General features: G+C 40.6%; 2 protein-coding genes across 2 annotated transcripts; one reads left to right on the top strand and one right to left on the bottom strand.

Annotated features, from left to right (window-relative positions):
• Window positions 1-266: 266 nt before the first annotated feature.
• Window positions 267-6920, bottom strand: ube2na (ubiquitin-conjugating enzyme E2Na). The gene is made up of 4 exons (XM_026176328.1): window positions 6715-6920; window positions 2458-2704; window positions 2117-2257; window positions 267-1555 (listed from the first exon to the last, which is right to left on the bottom strand). Exons 1-4 carry the CDS (start codon window positions 6742-6744, stop codon window positions 1509-1511), a joined length of 465 nt encoding a protein of 154 aa, XP_026032113.1. The 5' UTR covers window positions 6745-6920; the 3' UTR covers window positions 267-1508.
• Window positions 6921-10026: 3106 nt separating this feature from the next.
• On the top strand, window positions 10027-13088 carry c1qtnf13 (C1q and TNF related 13). The gene is made up of 2 exons (XM_026177104.1): window positions 10027-10383; window positions 11557-13088. The coding sequence occupies exons 1-2, from the start codon at window positions 10353-10355 to the stop codon at window positions 12609-12611; spliced, it is 1086 nt and encodes a 361-aa protein (XP_026032889.1). The 5' UTR covers window positions 10027-10352; the 3' UTR covers window positions 12612-13088.
• Window positions 13089-13617: the final 529 nt, after the last annotated feature.

Genomic DNA, 13617 nt, shown 5'->3' with positions numbered 1-13617 from the left:
TTAGTCAGCACATTGCTGGTATGCCTGCCTCCATTTGTGTTTGCACATTTCTATAAATCACTGCATTGTTTTTCCATTTTCCTAAAATGTAAAGAGGAAGTTGGGTCTATAATCTGTCTCTCCCCGTTTGCCCTGTAATGGCTTTTCGCCTTATGATAGATATATAGGGTTAGACTCCACCCCCGTCCCCCTTGAACGGTGAACTGTCCGTAACTGTGTGTGTACAAATTACAAACCAACTTGGACACAATGTACCACATGTCCTATTAAGAATCACAGTCAGGTATTTATTAATCAACAGAATTTATTTACAGAACATAAAAGTTTGTAGTTGGACTGTTTCATATCATTCTGAGAGCAGGAAAACATTTCACCTTCAGATTAACAAAGAATGAATTTACACAAAGTGAAATGAATACAGACTTTACAGCCAAAGCCCAGTCACAACAGTCAAGAGTCAAAGCCTTCATTGTACTTTTGGTGTGATCTCCTCCACAATGCAGCATCTCTTCTCACACACCAATCACAACACCCCAGTTCCCGCTTTCATCAACTGACTGTTCAAATGTAACCGCACTGCTTTTTGAAATAAATGCCAGTGAGAGCAGGTAAACCACAGAGTTTTGCAGAATTAAACTGATGACGTAAGGGGCCGAAAAGCAAGAGCAGTTAGTATGCTAACAGCAAGAAAAGATTCACATGTAAAAGACAAGATATGGTAACAACACATACTGTATGTGCTAAAACTAAAGAAAGGTCCACAATGTCCACTGAACCCACCACACACACTCTCATGCCATCCACAAAAGTACTGTACATCCAAGTCCACACTGAGAGTGGCTGGAAAAGTTAATGTGACAGTGGCAGGCTCAGTTTGGTTCTCAGTCATCTCAGTTTATATTTAACAAATCCAGATTGACTCGAAGAAGCAGCACAGCGATGATTGTTTATGCGTCCTACTGGGCAAACCTACACAGGACTAAACCTTCTCCAGGCGAGCGCCTACAAAAACAGTGGGCTAGTAGAGTTAGCTGCTTTTAATGAACAGCAACACGATAAAACAAAGTTAAAAGAAACATAAAAAGCATATCATGTTATCCACATCTAAGCCAGTCTCTAACTCAGCTTATTCCCCTGCTCCAAAATTGTGCCCCCTCCCCCCTGAAAAAAAAAAAAAAAACGTGTGATGCAAGACACCTTTTCCCCTCAGTGGACAAAGAAAGCTAGACGAGTAGATCTAAAACCTCTGCCCATGCATTTGAATAGTAGTGAGTCAGGACAAAGACAGCTCGTAATTTCTAGTGTGCATTTAAATCACCAAATGTCAGCAGTATATATATATATTTTGTGTGTGTACTTTTAGTGTGTATACATATATAAGAAAATCTGACATGTATATACACTAAAAGATGGTGTCCTTTAAATGCAAATAAAGCAGGAGGTGGTCTTGGCAGCACATGAGTTGTGTTCATACAATTTGCTTCCACTTCTGTCTCCAAGAGGCTGCTTTACACTTCATTTTTGTTTCCAGCATAAAGCCTGGTCCATGTCTTGGCTGCAAAGTAAAATAAAAAATACATCAATTTTAAAGGAAAACATAACTTAAAAGAAAAATATTCCATATTAATTGTGTGTGATATAAGTGACTTGTTTATATACAGAGATGAAGTGGCACGATTATGGGTAATGCTCCTGCATTATCATCATCATGCCATAATTTTAGTCAAGGATCAACATCACAACTGCCCAATCACATTGTTGTGATGTCATAACATTGCAATGTGGGGAGGGGGGAAAGAAAAAAAAAGGTCACAGCTTATATAAAACTCTCTTTGATAACGAATGGTAAGCATTTCAAGTGTTCTCTTTAATAATCTTTAATTTCGAGACTATAATAACTTTATTATCAAATCAGGATTGCTGTTACCTAAATTTGGTTAGTCATGGTGGTTTGCCTGTGATAGTTTTTAAAAAGCATTTGCTAACTTCTTCACAACTGCAATGTTGATTGTGGACCAAGATTATCATAACAACGTAGGAGCATCAAACTGGCTAACAACATCATGAATAATGAGGTAAATCTTATCTTTACACCACGCCAGATCATGGCTCTCACCGGTTTCTATGGCTTCAGCTTCACTGCTCTTCCACTTCTCTGCAACATCATTTGCTAGGGGATCGTCAGGGTTGGGTGCACTTAGTAAAGCCTGGATTGAGAGCAGCACTGTACGAATCTGCAGAGCTGGTGACCATTTATCTATTAAAAAATAAAAATAAAAACAAAGACAAGTGTAGTCAAATAAAAAAATGCATACAGGCAAAACACATGAAAAGTGACCAATGATCCTGTTTAGGAAGAGACTTTTAATAAGAGACAATATATTCTTTGTCTCTGATATGATGGTGAAAGGCATGATTAATATTCTCATAGATTTTTAAGCTACAATACTGGCTTACCTTTCAAAATGTCAAGACATATTCTTCCCAACTTGTCAACGTTTGGATGATAAATTTTGGTCATAAAACGTACTTTAGGAGCTGCCATGGGATATTCCTCTGGTAAAAAGAGTTCAAGTCTAAATGTGCCTCCTTCGAAAGGTGAGTCCTGAGGTCCAGCGATGACCACGTGAAAGTAGCGGGCATTGGCTTCATCTGGCTCTGCCTTGATGCCTGGGACAGGCTCTGCAAGCAAGCGCTGAGTTTCCTGGAAAAATAAAGAAAGCGGAAACAAAGGAAGGAGAAGGAATTAGATAAATTAGAATACCAAGTCCATAAAGGTCATTTTGGGGAACTGCTTTTGAATGTTGTATTAAAGACATCTGATAATACCGGGCAATCACAGGTATGATGGTTTCAGATAATATGGTTCCAGATTTAATTTTAATAATTTATCTTTTCATATCAGCTGATATATTGATTCTGGGTCATTAACGGCGTTTCCGGTGATATCTCGTAGAGCTACTCCAATAAATGCATCTAATTAGCAAAAGAATAGTAAACTTTAAAAAGTTTTGCTGATATTCATAGATCATAAATCAGGATGTGTTTAGTTGTTGCAGTGAGAAATAAATCCCCCTGTCCTCTCCTGTTATCCACTGTGGGTGCAGAGTTGCACCATACGCAGCCCTGCAGTTTCTAAACACATCCAAAAGAAGGTTGAAGGCAACAGATATCCTTAAAGCATGAAATCTTTCCAAAGATCTTCACAAAAAACCCAGACATGTGAGAAACAGTGCAATAATGGGCGCTGTGTGTTTTATGCACTTGAGTTAAAGTGTTTCATGGTGATCACAATCAGGGTCCTTAAACATCAGAGAGCCTAAATCTCCATCAGAGATAATGACTATCACAGCAGTGGTGTTCAACTTTCTGTGTTAGGTCAGACTGCTTTAGTCTATGCATACTTGCATAAAAGATGTTGTCTGGCACATTATTTCATTTTTCTTCCATATAAAACTGAACAATCAAGTCCTGCTCAAATTTCTAATCTGTGTTCTATTTACAGCAGTGTAAAACAAACTTGGCCACAGGTTAGAAATAAGTATCAAAACATTCACGCATTTTCTGCTTCACCAAGTGAAAACAAATTCTTGTGACAATGAAACGCACAGTTTACAATGGGTTTTCCTTGGTTGGCACATGGCCATTCATCAGTGGAATTTGATCAGTGGTCAGTGGTTGTTGATCAATGGCCATGAGAATTTGCATAATTAAGATTAAGGAACTGACCTCCCAGCCCATTGTTCCTTCAGTGGGCTGGTTTCAGTCATTATGCAAATGTACTGTTTATAAGATTGGCGAAACCTGCAGTCAGCTGAGACAGAAGAAGTCACTTGGATGAGTGACGAAACGTTTCTCCCACAAAACACTACGTCCAGATGAACAGAATCAACTTTTTGGAGGGGGACCCTTTAGCTATTACTTAAAGTAATTTAATGTTCTTTTCTGTATGACTTCATTCATCAGTCTCTCACATTATTTTAGAGGAATTCTGGCCCACTCTTCTTTAATACATTGCTTCAGTTCATTGGGGTTTCCAGACTTTCACTTATCCACAGCTCTCTTAAAATCCCACCACAGCATTTCAGTCAGGCTAAGATCTGGACTTTGACTTTATGTTTTTTCCTCAAACATTCTGCTGTAGATTTGCTGCTGTGATCATTGGCCTGTTGCATGACCTAATTTTCACCAAGCTTTTACTTTTGAACAGATGGCCTCATATTTGACTCTAGAATACGTTGATATACAGAGGAGTGCATGGTCCACTCAATGACAGCAAGGTACCCAAGTCCTGTGGCTTCAAAACAAGGCAAAATCATCACCCTACCACCACTGTGCTTGACATTTGGCATGAGGTGTTTGTGCTGATATGTTGTGTTCACTTAGGTCTCCTCTGTCCAAAGGATCCCCCAACCCACAAGTCTTAGTCAAAAAAAAGGGGGGGGGGGGGGGGGGGGCAATTTAACAGCTCCTAACAAAGCACTCTGCAACATGTGCAAGAAAACTGTTCTTACAGAAGGTGTAAACAGGCTCCAAAAGATAAGATACCAGCAGCTCGTGATGTGTGACCCCTACTTAAATGACACAACCAAACACAGCTGAAGCACTCAATATGACAGGAAGCGCAAATGCAAATTTGCGATCTGATTGCATAATACGAAGGCACGTTTTTAAGCAGCTGGTTAGCAAGCTCAACACAAAATACATCTCAATTTCCTTGAGTTATCATGATTTATCTTTAAAGGTTTGGCTTACATGCAACTTTGCAAACCTAAGTGGCGCTGCCTTGTTCTTTTTAGGAGGAGACTTTCTCCTGGAAACACTTTCAAACAACACATACTAGTTCAATCTCTTTCTAACTGTGTTTTAAAGAACTTTAAAATTCCAACAGCGGCCTGCAGAGTTGGAGATTTAGCTCTTGGGTTTTTTTTGCAGTTTCTTTGAGCATTGCACAATCCGAACTTGAGGGAAATTTGCTGGGATGCCCACTCCTGTGAGATTGTGCCTAAATGCCCCAAAGTGGCAAAACCTGCCAATCAATTAATCATGTGCATTTGATTAGCAGCACCTGGCTGCTATCTGCATTCTTGATTCCCAATGAAGCAGTAAGGATAAACTTGGTTTTCACAGGACTCAAGTATTTACTGTTGAATAAGTTGAACAAAACTGTTTCGTTATTTTCTCAGTTTTAAAAATGATAGTCTCTTCTTTTGCTGTTTGAAATGCACAACTGACTCCAACAAAACAAACTTTACAGTATTCAAAATTTAATTGAATAAATGTTCCAACAACCACCACACTCGTCTTTTACACTCGTTTCCTCCATGCAACTGCGAGTGAGATTCCTGAAATGTTTCAGATAACCCACAGACAAAACCATGCAGTGAAAACACAGACAGTAGAGGGGCTCCCAGTCCCAGTCACACGCTCTCAGGGCTCAAGGGCTCGTCCCATCAAGTACTGTTCCCAGCCCTTCCACCTTTTCCCACCAAGTCTGTGCTGTGGCCTGCTTCCTCACACACCTGGACACTACACGTGTCCAGCATAGATAAAGGCTGGAACCCACCAAATCAATTGTACTGTATTTGTTTTAACATTCACTCAATTATTTTTGCACACATTTCTGTATAATAAGGTAACGAACGTGGATAGTCAACCACAAAAAGTCCCCTTTTTATTGATGTGTGTGCTAATAAAAAGCTTGTGTCTGCAACAACAGATCTAGAAGGAAACAAAAGTGAGGAATCAACTACATTTGGAAAGCTTGGTTGAGAAAATGCACACTCAGGAAAACACAGAAAAATGGGAAAATGACACATTACCCTGCTAAGAAGGCAAACGAGTGAAAATGTATTTTAATCATTGAACGGTGACCCTAAACGTAACATAACAAATACAACAAGCAGTCACACTCGTTCTAAAAACATGGACCCCTCGCCCAAAAAAAAAAATCGTCAGGTTGAGTGTAACACAGGTGTGGATTTTTGATTTGGGGTGGCGTACAGAAAAGGAAACTCTAAAGGCCTTAAATATGTCAACTTAACAACAGTTTTACAAATCATTAAGCTCGTTAAGTAAATTAGCAAGTCATAATGTTATCATTAACAGAAAGTCATTCGCCTTGTTGAAGTAACCACAGTGGGAGCGATTTCATTCATCCAATTTGTGCAGTTTTTAAAACACGTTTTAATTACCTTACTAACCTTTAACTCCCAATGGTTGCCAAAAATAAAAATAAATAACGAAAAAAAAAATAAAACGGGTGTGTGATTTTAAGTTATTGCAGTATACAGTAAAGGCACGAGGCTTGCAGTGTCGGGCTTTATTAAAATACAAGCAATGCTAAACAACTAGCCGGCGTTAGCATTTTTAGCTAGCCAGCCTTTCTGACAGCACTACAAGCAACTTGAGAACACCAGAAAAATATATTTAGACAAGTATATTTAGAAAAGGTAAGGACTTTTATCCGCCATCGTTACAGCACGGTGGTGTATTTTTAACCCGCCGTGTCTCGGCGTATGTGGGTGCAGAAACGAAGCGGAAGTTACTTTAACAAACAACCCGTTAGCCAGCGAGATGCTAATGTTAGCACACAAAACTGCTCGCCGGGCGCACCACCAGAGCGTTTAGGAGTTTGTGGCTGTGATTGTGGCATTTTTGCCGTTACTACGAAAGGCATGCTGTTGCTTGAGGCCTGATTTTTTTTCTTTTTACCTTAATGATCCTGCGGGGCAGTCCTGCCATCTTGTCTTAAATGCGGGCTTTTTAGCTCTCAGTGCCTTCTTTCTGTCGTTGGCATTGACAGCAAACACACGTCTTCCGGGTTCTCTGCGTCACGGTGATAGTGAATGGAGGGACGTGAACGTGACTTACACAGCAGCTGCTTGTCTAACACACTCACGATGCAAACATGTTTCTCGAATGGTTAAAAAATATTATTCCAAGTAAAGGTAACGTCTTCTTAAGGTAAGCCCTAATGGAAAACAATAAATATGGGTAACGTGGACTGGCCTGTACGTTTAATTTTTAATAGCATAACATGAAAAAAAAAGAAGAAGCGAACAGTTACTGGCAAGTTTAAAAAAAATTCAACTAAGAAAAAACAGATTTATGAGATTTATGTGACATGAGTGATATTTATAGTGATATATATTTATGCATCCAAAATTGAGCTTGACCAATATCTGCAGTGGCTCATATGGACAAGCCAAATGGCTTCCAGAGAAAAGTTTTATGTTCAGACAAAATAAACAATTAGCTATTTGGCCACAATGACACAAGGTAATGCCTTTAAGCTGAAGGAGACTGTACTAACTATCTAGCATGGTGGTGGTAGCACCATTTCCTAAGGCTGTTCCGCTGTCATTAGTTCTGGTACATTGCACAAAATAGATGTGATAATAAAAAGGGGGGATTAACTTCAAATTCTTCAGTGATTCTTGACAGTGATCTGATATCCACATCAAAAGCGGTTTTGGAATGGATAACGCATACTAACATTAAACTTCTCAAATGGCCATCCCAAATCCCCAAACTTAATCCTACTTAAAAATTTGTGGGCTGCATTTAAAAGCTGTGTCCATTCAAGGAAACCAACCAATTTAAATGAACTCTACCAATTCTGCCAAGAAGAGTGTTCAGATATTCATCCAGTTCCATCCAGTAAATGTTGCACCAACATTTATCAGAATCAGAATCAGAATACTTTATTAATCCCGAAGGAAATTAGGGTTACAGCAGGCAGCACGCTAATAGCGCATGCGCACTTACAAAGGAACCTTCTGACCAACTTTACACAAACATCACATTGGGGAGACATGTCAGAAAGGTAGGCTGATAGGAAAAAAACAATGAAAATACATAACATGAGGTAAGAGGAGGAGAAAAAAAACTCCACTCAGACTGAGCTCCTAGTGGGAGAACAGTTTGATAACAGAAAAAACACCTCAGCACAAAAAGCACATGACTATCAATACACCATAGAAACACAAGACAAGCAACAGGGGCGGGTAAAGGGTAAGAGAGAGCCGGTGTAGACAGCGCATCCGGTCCTGCAGCATGTCTGCACTGGTTCAGTCGACTGCCATCTTCCCTGGTAGGGCACAAGCATCGAAGCCGTTTGGAACGGGAGGGGGGATCAGTGTGTGCATATCAGTGTATGTGTGTGTGTGTGTGTGTGTCCAGAGTTCAGCTGAGACGGTGTCCTTCGCCCCGCCAGGCTAAGTAAACAGTCTTCCAGCCAACCCAGGTGGCCTTGCATGGAATGGGGGGAACAGTCTAAACACAGTCGTTATCAGGGTGTTTTGTTCAGCTCCAGCCTTGAGACCGCAGCTGGCGCCGAAGGGGTCTCCGCATGAAGTGATGGTGGTTTTTACTTTAGTGCAAACAACTCATATGAATTTCAGAGCTGTTCTAACAGTCCAACACTGGTCTCTCAATCTCCCGTTGGAGAGCCGCGAGCTTTCTATGATGTTATCCAAACTTACGTTCCGTGATGTTGTCGTTCTTTTTGCTTAAAGAGCAGGTTCTGAGAACTCACGACCGCAGTGCACTTCCCAAGATGTGATCCAATTTGCGCTCAAAGGTGTTATTCAAGATAGCCCCTCCAGATGTAATCCAGTTTTTCACTCAGAGGTCTTGTTCTGAGTATTCACGGCAGCCGTGCATTCTCCAAGATCTTATCCGTGCTGCACTCAATGAGCCCATTTTGAGAAACTCACGCCTCGTCCCATCATTTCAATCCCAGCGGGCAGCCTTGTGGGGGTTTGAACAGCCGGTTCCGCTTCCTTAATTCTTCGATAAGCCAGGGCCAAGCCAGCTCCGATCAGCAAGAACCCTGTTATCATGGCATTTAACCCAGTATCACTGCGCTTGTATGCATATGTTTTCTACTTTGTACACCTAACATACAGTGCAATAGTATAGCATCAACTTAATTTCATAAGAGGAGTAGAGATTAAAGCTGTTAATATATATAAAAGTATATCCATCCATCCATTCACTTCCGCTTATCCTTTTCAGGGTCGCAGGGGGCGCTGGAGCCTATCCCAGCTGTCATAGGGCGAGAGGCGGGGTACACCCTGGACAGGTCGCCAGTCTGTCGCAGGGCCAACACACAGGGACAGACAACCATTCGCACTCACATTCACTCGCACCTTCACACCAATTTGGATTATCCAATTAACTTATCTCCACAAGCTGCATGTCTTTGGACGGTTGACATCTTACTTTGACCCAGAAATCAGTTCGGGCTAATAAAAATGAGAAATAAAAATTACTTTATCAAACTCATAAACAATAATCATCATGTAATAAAGTGAGCAGTGACCAACTGCCTTGTTATCAGCACCACAGTTCAAAAGTCAGCATGCATGTTCATATTGGAGGGGACAGAAGCAGATTAGTGCGTGTGTCTCAAGAAGGAAGTCACCTGGATTTTCAAATGTATACCATGTGCATCTACTAGGAGGCTGAGGGGTAGCACTGGCAGCATCAGTATTTTTTGCACTGCAGAAGCTGTAGTAGAATAGTTACTATTAAAATCAACATGGCTGTTTTTTTGTCATTTGGCAACACCTTTTTTTCTACATAAGATAAGATAAGATAACTCTTTATTGTCATTGCACAGTCATACATAGTACAGTAGTACAATGAAATTGGAAAAACTGTCCTACGTCGGCACTACATATAACACAACACGACACGATATGACACATCACAACGTAACAAACAACACAACACAGTATATTAACTTAGTATAAAAAAGAAGAATAAGTGTATGTGTATTGCACACTGTTATTATTGCATATAAATTATTATTGCACCTTGTTATAAATATAAATATTATTGTTATCGTTTTAAACATTGTTACCTCCCCCTAAAAAGTCCAGGGAGGTATCGAGTCAGGTCAGCTATTTACATTGATCAGGGCTATTGCCCTGTTGTAAAAGCTGTCCTTGAGTCTATTTGTTCGGGACCTCAGCAGCCTGAACCTCCTGCCAGACGGCAGCAGCTTAAACACCCGGTGTCCTGGGTGTGTGTCTACATGTGCTTCCCAGCTGTGCTTGTTCCTGAAGCAGAAGTTGTTCAGAGGTTACCACAGTGCCTGATGTTGTCTTTCCCAGTGTTAGACAACTCAGCGCATTTCTTAGACTGAACATCTCCAAGGTCCAATAAACCTGCAGAGTCCTGTTGAATTTTGGGATATTTTTTGTCTCATGGATGAATAAGAAGAATATATTGGAGGGGGTTTGGAGCTCCTCCTCCTCCTCTCATATCCGAATGGACAAAAGCTTTTCCCCTTTGGGTGTCAGGCCTATAATGTGGACATTAGCAGTGCAACAACTTTCACCATGCGGTTTCTGCCCCATTGTAGCTCCACAGGTGCGTTTTTATGTCTCTTATGGATAGATTACGTTTTAATGCAAGCACTGTGTTTGAATGAGTGTGAGTTCTTTTTTTTATTATGCCGTTTGTCATAAATGTATTTCTGTGACTTAGTTTATGTATTTTGTATGTATTTACACTCTGTGTTACTGCTATATAAATGTAAGTACTTACTTTAAATAATGCAACAAATGCAAGATTGTTTTAAATGGTTAAAATTAGGTTTTGAAAACTTAATTTCAACTAGATAGCAAGAGTTTTTGGATTTGGTTAAGACAGCTCGTGCTCAGAGTTACATATTTAACTATCATCAGACAGATCTGACCTTGTAGTATTTAAAATGTATTTTTTATGCATGTACGTACACAGTATTAGATTTTGTGAAGGATTAGAAATTTTAGGATCATAAATTTCTGTCTGTGTAGGTTTGTGCTCACAAATGTGTGTGACGGTAAAATTTAATAAGTTATGCTTGTAAAAAACATTTTTTTATATGATAATATGGTAATAATAATAGCTGATTTATGTCAACCTGTGCACTTATAAAATGACGTTTCCTAAATTGTTTTGCTCTCATATCTTTTAGCATTTTGTTCTGCTTCACCTCCACAGCCATTTGAAATTTTCCATTGTTCAAGACACAGAGGAACAGATGAACCAGCACCTAATGCAGCCCTTCCGTCAGTGCACAGAGAGAACAGACAATACCAGCCATATTACAGGGGCTGCTGCTCACACCGAGGGCTTAATTCAAGTAGAAAGATTTATGTTAACAGAGAGCAGCCATACTTCCCAGGCCTAAATGAAGTGTACTTCACTTTGCTGCCAGCCTTTTGGTTTTAAGTGACCTTTAAAGCTTTACCTGATGGATATAGATATGTGCTGTGAGCAGTTCAGTTAAACACTGATTTTTAGTCTAGGTATCTTAGAGAAGCACTCATAGAGCCCTTAGAAAACTTAAAGAAAGTGATTTGGATTTAAAATGTAACCAAAATTTATAATAATATGTAATATGAAGCTATAACTTGGTTAGCATGATATCTTAAAGGTGAAATTCATTGGTTCCCTCCAACAGAAACAATATATACACCACAGGTATATACGTACCTGTGCTTTGAGTGACTGATATCTCATTATGTAATTTCACAGGTATTTCTGTCTTGTTTTCAGATCAGTGGAGCACACACTGCTACGTGCTATGTTTGTTCCTCCTCATCAACTGCTTTGGAGCAGCTTCTCCCCTTTATGCTCCTCCCGCGCCAACAGGTCTCCTCTCTGCTTTCTCTGCCACGCAAACCAGTAGCGTGGTGGGAGGCAAGCAGAAGGCAGTGACCTTCAACAGGCTCGTGGTCAACATCGGACGGGATTTCAATCCAGACACTGGCCACTTCCGCTGTCGCATCCCCGGGGCTTACTATTTCTCCTTCTCTGTGGGGAAATTTCCCAAAAAAATGCTTTCTGTCATCCTGGTGATGAACGGAGAGGAGGTGCAGGCTATAGCTTATGACGACTTCCGCAAGAAAGGGAGAAAAGTTCAGAGCCAAAGTCTTATGATCGGTTTGAAGAAAATGGACATAGTGTGGTTGCGCTTGCAGCCTAGCCCCCAGTATGCTTTGTACAGCAACGCTGGGCCTTACATCACCTTCTCAGGTTACCTGGTCTATCCTGATGCCATGGCAACCAGCTACATCAGCAACCACTTGTCTACACCTGCTCTACCCTACCCAAACTGTCCACCTCAGGTCAGAGGCCAGAGAGAGCAGCCGCGGTCTGCCTTCTCAGTAGCACGGACATCAACCCTCATGGGTCACAGCAGCTGGACACAAGAAAAGCCACCAATCACCTTTGATGTAGAATATGTCAACATAGGGGGCCATTTCAACAAAACCTCTGGCCGCTTCACCTGCCACTTCCCAGGGGTCTACTTCTTCGCCTTCACTGTGGGGAAACACCCTCGTAGGGCTGTTTCAGTGAAGCTGATGACCGGGAAGGGTGAGGTGCAGGCGATGGTGTTTGATGATGACACATCAAAGAGAAGGGAAATGCAGAGTCAGAGTTTGTTGCTGTCTCTCAGCAGGGGCGACAGCGTGTGGCTGTACAGTCAACAGGATGAGCGCTTTGCTGTTTACAGCAACCAGGGCAGGTACACCACGTTCTCAGGCTTCATGGTTTATCCAGATACAGAAACACCTGCCACCAGCCAGGAGGACAGAGGTCACCTATAAATGTCTTAAGGTTGTAGCTGTTTTTTGTTCCCAGCCTGCAGTTTATCTCCACGTCAATGAGTCAGGTAGAATATTTAAACTGTGGTCAGCATAGTTTAACAGATTCCTCTCTCTCTTTCTTTTTGTAACATTTTGTTTGTTTTTATTAAACAGTGTTATTCCAAAAGGTAACATTTGTTGCCACCAGATGGTGCTATGATACAGCTAAGTGCAATGTTCTCTTAGAAAATCTGTGATACAGTTTGGGTTTAGGTGCACAGATACAACTATCTGAGAATTTTCATTTTAAAAAAGTGAACATTGCATGACAAAAAAAAACGTTGTAAATGATGTAAAGTTTATTCGAATTTATGTACTACAAAATGTAGACTTAGAGTTGCACCATGTTAAAGTTATTTAACTTTTATTTGTAGAAAGATCTGATTAAATGATTTGTGTGCATTTTGGGAAAATGATAAATAAATTTCCTTAAATGAGTTTTACATATGTTCTTTTTTTTTCTTCTAAATCAAACAAATGCTGGTTTGTGGATGAAAATAAACCTAAGATAAACCTAGAGATTAGACACGGGGCGATATTGGCTCAAGAGTTGGCATTTCGTCTTGTAATCGGAAGGTTGCCGGTTCGAGACCCGGCTCCGACAGTTTCCATCGTCGTGTCCTTCACCAAGACACTTGTGGTGGTGGTCAGAGGGCCCGGTGGCACCAGTGTCCGGCAGCCTCGCCTCTGTCATTGTGCCCCAGGGCAGCTGTGGCTACAATGTAGCTTGCCATCACCAGTGTGTGGATGACTGAATGTAGTGTTTAGTGCTTTTGGGTCCTTAGGGATTAAGCCCTATACAAATACAGGCCATTTACCATTTAATTAAGGATTTTTATAACATATTATAACACGGGACTCAACATCTGATAAATCTCTTTCCAAACATGAATCCCTAAATGTTGCCATTTCTACTTAAGCTCTTAAAGCTTCTAATTCACAGCACCATTACCACCAGAAAGAGAAA

The sequence above is a fragment of the Astatotilapia calliptera genome, chromosome 7 (genome assembly GCF_900246225.1).
Source record: "Astatotilapia calliptera chromosome 7, fAstCal1.2, whole genome shotgun sequence".
Taxonomy (NCBI): Eukaryota; Metazoa; Chordata; class Actinopteri; order Cichliformes; family Cichlidae; genus Astatotilapia; species Astatotilapia calliptera.
Note: the sequence above shows the minus strand (reverse complement) of the source record. Positions and strands in the feature narration are given on the sequence as shown.